Source organism: Alligator sinensis, unplaced genomic scaffold, assembly GCF_000455745.1.
Source record: "Alligator sinensis unplaced genomic scaffold, ASM45574v1 scaffold487_1, whole genome shotgun sequence".
Taxonomy (NCBI): Eukaryota; Metazoa; Chordata; order Crocodylia; family Alligatoridae; genus Alligator; species Alligator sinensis.
Genome location: NW_005842301.1, coordinates 239,154 through 247,404, shown reverse-complemented (window position 1 = coordinate 247,404; position 8,251 = coordinate 239,154). Strand labels below are relative to the sequence as shown.

Sequence of the window (8,251 nt, the reverse complement as noted above, 5' to 3'; positions counted from 1 at the left end):
TGGGGGTGCATTTGTGGGGGGGGGTATGGGGTTTGTGAGGGACTGTGGGATGTATGGAGAGGGTGTATATGCATGTATGTGAGTGTGTGATGGGGTCTGCATGTGGGACCCCCTTACAAACACCCTGCCTCATGCACACACCCCTCCATTGCACACAACCCCTGCCAGCAGCAGCAGCAGGCCCTCGGGGCACTCACGGCCCGCAACAGGCAAAGCCCCCTGGCACGATGCAGTCCCAGGAAGCCTCAGGACTTCATGTAGCTGGGCTGCCAGCTCCATCGCACGGGGCTCACATGCCTGAGCCCTGCATAGTAAAGCTGGCAGCACAGGTCATGGGGCTCGACCGGGGAAAGGGAGAGGAGCAGAGCTGGCCTGGCTCCATAGTGTGGAGTTTCCCACCACTCCACACGACCCACGCATAGCTGTGAGCAGGGCCAGGCCGGGCCAGGCCACCACTCCTGCAGAGGTGCACAGCTCAGACGTAGAACCTGGGAACTGCATGTGATCCCCACACAATGGGGCCAGGCAGACCCCGCGCCCCTGCCAGCCTGGGCTCCATGCTCCTGCCACCCTGCCCTGGGTCCCTGGCAGCTCCAGCCCTGGGGCATCATTGTGGGCCCTGTGCTCTGACCCAGCTGACGTTTCACTTCCACCCACAGCCTGCCCACCTGCTGCTGCCACTACCATCACTTCCCCCACCATTTCCCTACTTCCTGAGGGGCCAGGGTCAGGGCCATCCCACGGGCGAGAGTGGTAGTGCAGCAGAAGGGCTGTGACATGGGAGTGACTGCTAGGAAGCCCAGTTGCTTCATTCTTGCAGCTTCCTTCCCATGGTGCGTGTGCCCAAGGAACGAGAAGGTATTTAAAGAACAAGCCCAGGCTAAGGGGGAGGGGGTCTGGGTTACATGCTGCCCTGTAGCTGGAGTCAGACCTCAATGCAACAGGCTACAGCAGAGAAGCCAACCTTCAGGGGAGGGTAATTCCCAAATAGTCACTCTGGTTTGCATTTGGAGGTAAATGTCTTGGCTGTTCAAAAGCACCAAGTGTAGAAATCTGCACAGGGCGGAGGGAGCAAAGGAAGGCTCTTGCCCCCTTTATCCTCTTCTATCAGGGGGGAATTCACCCGTGTCAGACTGTGGGAACACTCAGTCCAACCTGTTCTAGAACACTGCTGGGACTGCTGTTGGTACCTCCCTGGTTTGCACGTGTGTGTACACAAGCCTGATGCTACTTCAAGCATGGCTTTCCAAAAGCGTTTCCCCCTTGACTACTGGGAAAAGGCCAGCGTGGATGTGCACCAGTGAGGCAACCATAGCAGCAGCTGTCAGCCCTGGGTTCTTCAGCGTGCCAGAGCTGCGCCTGCTCCTGCCACACAGTAACGCCCGCCTCCTACCCAGTGTAGACAGCAGTTGAAGTGCTTTGGGAGCAGAGCTCACCCTTTGCCCACAGGAGTCTGTTCCCTATGAAGACATGTCTGTGAAATCCAGGCATTCTTCACAGGCTCCACCCCCAGCACAAAGTAAGGAAATGCCTTGCCCCTGCCTGTTTAAGGCAGCTGAGATTGATATGAGTAGCCATGAGCCCAGGGCTCAGAACAGCTGAAAGCCAAGACAAGAGGCTCCTCACAGCTCCTTCTACAGTGTTCAGACACAAATACCACTCACATACCATATAGGACATCTTGCCCCCGCCTGCTTTCTGCTGGGACAACCACTACCAGAAATAGGTCCCTCCAGGTTGGGGACAAAGCAGCAGCAGATAGGTGACCTGTGCTGAGTGTTTAAGCACTGGGATAGTGACTGGCACCTCCACTTTCAAAAGGCAAGCAGTGCTAAAATTGAGGAGCCTAGATCTGCAACCCCACAGAGACCTGCAGCATCAAAATCCTTACAACACAGTGCAAGGGAACAGGCGCCTTATCTGAAGGCCTCTTACCCTTTGAAAGCCTTTGCCTGCAGAGGCATGAAGTAACTGGGCATGATGCCACCTTGCTAACAGGCAGCGTTAAATCCACAAGGCATCTTAGGGCTCACCTAGGGTCTGAGCAAGGCACCCACCTGCATAGCTCAGGTATTTATGGCTACAGCTGTGGGCTGGCTCAGCCAGGAAGCAGAACCAAGTGCATTTGACTTGACACACCGTGGAGGGGAGGAAGCCTCAGGGCAAGGCAGCTTGTGGAGACAGCAGCTCTATGGCTCCCTGTGACAAGGAATAACAGCGTGCGCTGAGGTGGGAGCCTGGGAGCTGAGAAACCACAGGGGAACGCAGGGACCTCTGGGTGTTTGTACATTGCAAAAGCAAGTGGGGAGCAATTCCCAAGCTATGCAGATGCATAAAACATGCACATGAGGATATGGCTCATTTGCATATGCTCCCTAGGATCCCAGGTACAAACTTCCACCAAAAGCAAAAGCACACACCCTCCCCAGACTACAGGCATGGAGCTGGCCTTCAGTCAGGCCAATGACCAGGGGTACAGCAGCCCTGGAAGAAGGCACATCACTGCTCCATTTCTCCCCAGCATTACAGTCCCTCTCCTCGCTGCTGAGCATCCGAGTAACAGAAGACCAGCAGAGCATCAGGCCAGTGGTAACGTGCCCTAAGGACCTTGTTTGAGAAGCACAGCTGGCACATGGGGGCTTGGGAGGTCTCAGGCAGGGGAAGCCCAATGCCACCAGCCTTTGTAGACACACAGTGAGGGAAGTGGGATGTACCCCTTGGTGTTGCTAGCTATGCAGCCACCTATTAACCACAGCCCCTGCCCACAGTGCATCTGCAGGCTTTAGACTCAGAGCAGTGCTCTGTCCCAAGAGGCTTGTCCTTCTCTGTTCAGGCTCCAAATCCCAGCATAGCTCTACCTGGAAGGTCAATGACCCAGAAGGGATGGGCAAACCATGCCAGGGGAAGGCTGCAAAGGGAGAAATGAGCCCCCTATGCTGCTCCTCCAGCTTTGGGACTCCCACAGTATTTTCCAGCTCCTCTCTCTGCTACCACCAGTGACTGGAGGAAACAATAGTTTAGTGACCTAATCAAAAGCAGCTGCCCAGAATACCAGAAGAATGATGAATGCATGTTAAGTCCCCTTAACAAAACCAGGTCTTATGAGGGACTAGTACACATTTCATCCATTCTTCCAAGAGACCAAAAGTGCTGTCCTGCCCTGGTCAGCCAAGCCCTCCCTCTTCAGTCACTAGAAGTGTGGTGCCCAGGGACTCTGTGCAGCAAAGCTAGGCCTGAGCCTAGGCTAAGCATAGACACCCAAGAGCTTGGAGATTAAGGCTAGGCAAAGAAGTAAGGGGGCTGGAAGGTGGCTGTTTGGGAGTGATTTGCTTGCAAAGATAGATTCACTCTTCCTCCTCCTCCCGCCTTTGCCTGCTGAGAGAAACACCAGGGTGGTGCCCCAGTTGCTTCCAAAGGATCACAGCTTTTGCAGAGCTGCCTTCAGCTTCCAGGTGCTGGGTGCAAAACCAAAGCGCTGCCCTGCCTTGGATCCCCTCTGGCTGCTGGAGGAAAGCAAAGCATGTACTCTCCTGACAGATTTTTCTAGATTTCCACCCCCTCCCCCCAAAAAATTATGCAGTTGCTAAATAGTCCCTAACCCTTATGGCTCTTTATATCAGCAAATCCCAACATCATTCCCTCCATTTTATAGGTTGGGAAACCTGAGGCACAGAGCAGGAAAGGGATGTGACCAAGGTCATCCAGCAGGGCAGTGGCAGAGCCAGAATGAGTACCCAGGTGTTCTGAGCCCCTGTCCAACGTCCCTCTCATTCAAATTGTGAATGTGGCAACACGCATGATTTGTTCTCAGTGCTTGCCAAGTTTGAAGTTTGGCAAGAGTGGCCCAGGCAGAAGCAGGTGGGGCTCAGCCTCATGCAGAGTGCTGCAGGGGTAGCCATGAGCCAGATGAGCAGAGAGTAGACTGCACCTTATTAGTCACACAACCACTCCCACATTTACTATGTTAGCAACCATGCAAGTGAAGAGGATCTTGCTCATTCTGTCCATTACTTGCAAAAGTTATTAATTCCAGAGCCAGAAACAAAATGCCTGCAAAATTAAGTACATACCAATGAAAACTGTGTTGTGTGACATAGATAGCAGCTTAGCACTACCAGCATGGAAAGATTTTAATAAAAGTATAGCTCAATCTATTCTTGAAAATACTCTATACTTCCTATTGCCTGTGGCCCAAAATACAGTTAATGTTTTGCAATAGACTCTGCCAGTAACAATAAGAGGAGAGGCCTATCCAACCTAGCAACTATTGTTTTTCGTAAGAATATGATGAAACTTAGTGTGGTAACTGCTGTACATCCTTCAGTTCAAATTATAACTACTCAAACCTACATGAAAGCAGAACATGGGCTGTAGGATTTGTTGCATGCTTATTAAGCAACACAGCTGTGTTCTGACACTTATTCATAACCAGAATAACCAGGGGCTGTGGACCTTGCAGGCTGTTCATCCTGGGCTTCCCCTGCAACCAGTTCAGGTATCAGGTATTGAGAAAACACGCAATGCCCAACCACCCCCAGCTAACCAGACAGAAAAAGTGATGAAAAAGGAGACACATTTTATTTCAAGATCTATATTTATTTCAAGAGCCTACAAGAGACTCACAAAAAGCTACTTAGACTCAGAACTGCGTTTCCTGGTGTAGTCTGCTAAACTTCACATGGAACTTTTACAGAATACATCAAGTGCTCTTCTTCAGGAGTTTGGAAGAGGCACCATCATAAGTAAAACTTCCAGGGGCAATAGCATCTTACTGCCAGACCAAACTAACTCACAGAAAGAACAGGTAGTCCACAGGACAACACACCTGGCAGACTGACAGAACAGGAGGTAAACAGTTAGAGGTACCATGTTAGCAGAAACTGAAATAAGTTTCAGCAAGACTTTGGTTTAGTTGAGAGCATTTGAAGGAATCTGCTGAAGGAGCTTTTCAATATCATCTTGGATCTTGATAGTTTCAAAGCGTCTGCTGTAACGCTTGAAAGGTATTCCATCAGGGCCAATGAGGAACTTTTCAAAGTTCCAGGAGATGTCATTCCTGCAAACTGGAGACCAGATGATGTGCTGTGGATTGGTCATCAGTGCCACTGGATCATCATGTGGGAAAGGCAGTGCCTCTTTCAAAAATGTGAAAAGTGGGTGAGCATTTGCTCCATTCACATCGCATTTCTCAAACATGGTAAAATTGGGCTCATAACCATTGCCAGGACGGACATACTTTAAGGAAAGCAGAATCTCATCATTGGTGGCATTCTCCTATGAAAAGAAAAAAACAGTATGATCCAGTATAAGGATAAACAATGAAAGTATTTCTATTACAAAAATAAAAATGGAAAAATGTCTCTCTCTCTGGACATTCACACCAACTAATAACATTCAGCCTGCCATCAGCTGAATTAGAAGGTACTTATATGAGGAATACATTTTTGAAAAGGGCTTCTAGTAGCAGCAGAGGATTTACAGCCCCCTATCAGAAACTGATCTTTATACTAGTACAGGGGTCAGCAACCCCTGGCATGCATGCCGAGCATGGTATGTGAGGCTATTTTCCTCAGCACACGTTGGGGCCGGGAAGGCAGCAGCTGTTTGCAGCCTCTTGGCTGCAGTCAGCCCTGGCTCTGTGTAGCTGCTGCCAGCTGGGAGCCCGAGCTGCTCCCAGCAGGTGCCTGGGAGGCTGCAAGCTCTGCTGGCACCATGGCTGGCAGCAGCTACCCCAGAGCATTGCCGGCTGCAGCAGAGAGACTACAAACAGCTGCTGCCTCCCTGCCCTGGTCCCCATCCAGCCCCAACGGGCACAGTGCCAGCACCTGCTGCCTCCCCTGAGCCCGGGGTGGGGAGACAGCTAGGGCTGGAGGCGGGGAGGCAGCAGTTGTTTGTAGCCTCCCGGCTGCAGCTGGCCCATGGTCTGGGTAGCTGCTGATGGCCACGGAGGCTGGGCTACTCCCAGCAGGTGGCTGGGACGATGGAAGCCCTGTGGGCTCTGTGGCTATCAGCAGCTACCCAGAACCTGGGCCAGCTGCAAACAGCTGCTGCCTCCCAGACCCAGCCCCAGGCTCTGGGGAGCATCAGATACTGGCAATGCTCCCCACTGTACTGCCCTCACTGCCGCTTCTGAAGAGCAGCGTGTGGAACCCAGTGCGGCAGGAGACAGCAAGGGCACAGAAAGCTGCCTGCCACTTCGAGCTCCCCACTGCCCTGGCCACACTTCCCCTGCAGGTGGGGGCAGCAGCAAGGGGCACAACCCTGTGTGCTGCCCACGCTGCTCCCGTGCACACAGGGAAAGTGTGACCCAGGCAGCGCAGAGCTTGCAGCAGCAGGCAGCTTCCCTGTGAGGCCCCTCTGTGAGCTGCTGCTCCGGGTTGCACACGCTGCGCTCCTGGCACTGTTGCCCTCCCCTGGGCCCTCTGGAGCGCAGCATGTGAACATGCGTGACCACCAGTGTATAGCTTCCCAGCAGGGCTGCTCCTAGTGCGGTGCTCGGGTGCCATTCAGCTCCCACCACCTCCAGCGGCTCCTCCTCTTCATGTTGCCCCTGCTGCTCTGGTGGGGAGGAAAGTGGGGGACTGCAGCCAGGAGGTTCCTGCCCAATGCGAGAGGGTCTAGCTCCAGCTCCCAGTTGCCTTCCACCCACTTGGCTACCCACGGGTGGCTGCTTATCACACCAGTGGTGCAGTAGTGGCCAGAGGAGCAGCAGGAGGAACCAAGCAGCATCCAGGCACTGGGAGCAGCCCCACCAGGAAGCTGTGCATGCTGGCCAGGGCTGGTGGACGCAGGCAGAAGCGCAGTGATGGCTGCCCCGGACAGGGCTTGTGCCCATGCAGAGCACTGCAGGGGCAGCCATGGACTGCACCTGCATTGCTTTGCTGCATGCACCCCCTGCCCCTCACTCCCTCCTCTATCCCCAGCTGGCTCCTGGGACTTAGCACCCAAGCAGCCTCCCCCTCCCCACACGTACCCATACTCTGTTTCCTGCTTTCTCTCTGCACTCCCTCCCCCACCCCAAGTCCCTGGTACATGGCTGGGTGCGGCAGGTTTTGCACCAAGCACATGGCCCAAACCAGTGTGTGGGAGTGTAGTGTGGCACCTGCCCAGCTGGGGACTTGGGGCAGGGGAAGGAGTACAGGTAGAAGAGAGGAACAAAAGTTAGGTTTCCCATACCTTTGCTCTCTCTGCCTGAGGGTGGAAATGGCAATTATTTGATCTGGAGGGCCACTGGGGGGGGGGGAAGAGGGTGTTGACCCAGCCTGTGACAGCTCACCCAAACTCTCTAGGTAGCCCTCCAGCCCAAATAATTTCCCACCCCTGAACTAGAGAGACATCTGGTCCCGCCTACTATGAGTTTATTTTGTCAAAAGAACTTTCTGTGGAAATACATTCTTCGATGCCTTGCCTTTCATCTTGTTTTCAGTTCACAACATTGCTGTTGCCATGGCTGGTAAGTGTGTCACAATCTCCTGTAGGCCTTGACCTTATGCTAAGGGAAGCCCACGCCCTACTTGTTTTACTCTAGTTAGAAAGTTATTTCCCCCTCTCTCTCCAGCCAAGCCCCAGCCTTGCTAGGAAGCTCACTCCCACCCAAGTTGGCGTCCTGCCAAGTCCCGCCCAGCTAGAGAGTGGGCACGTCTCCATGAGAGCCAGAAACAGGGGGAGTTTAAACATCACCCTTGTTGAAAGTTTTAACTAAAAGAGCAGGGCTTGGCCTAGGGCTTCCAGAAATGCCTTCCAGCAATACTTCTACAAGGGTCTACTGATTTACGCTAGAAAAACCTGCCAGAGCTGCAGGCTTGGCACATTAGTTATTAACCTTTCACCTCCCCTCCTGTTCATTATTATTTGTCCCAAGAAATCTGGAACACGTCACTAGTGGCCCCAGTACTAAAGGGGACTTGTAGTATTGTTGCGGCCTGGGCCCGCCGCGTGCTGCTCCAGGACATGCGGAGGGAGTCCTGCCGGCTGCAGGGGCCGGACAGGAGAGGTCAAGGCCAGCAGCGCCCGCGCCCCGCGCGGCCGGGCAGCTCCTGCGCTGGGCCCGGCGCCCCCGGTACCTGGTGTCCGAACTGGTTGCAGGGGAAGCCCAGGACGAGCAGCCCGCGAGGCCCGTACCGCTCCTGCAGCTCGTTGAGCTGCACGAAGTCGCGGGCCGTGGTGCCTCAGAGCGAAGCCACGTTGGAGACCAGGAGCACCCGGCCCAGCAGCGAGCCCAGCGCCAGCGGCTCCCCCCCGCCCAGCGGCC

The 8,251-nt window shown here is 54.0% G+C and overlaps 1 protein-coding gene across 1 annotated transcript; it reads right to left on the bottom strand.

Annotated features, from left to right (window-relative positions):
- Positions 1 to 4,575: 4,575 nt before the first annotated feature.
- Positions 4,576 to 8,249, bottom strand: GPX1 (glutathione peroxidase 1; the record flags this gene model as incomplete). The annotated part of the gene is made up of 2 exons (XM_006028256.2): positions 4,576 to 5,274; positions 8,064 to 8,249. Coding segments are annotated over 2 exons (552 nt in total), but the record flags the coding sequence as incomplete, so codon positions are not given.
- Between the last annotated feature and the right edge of the window lie 2 nt (positions 8,250 to 8,251).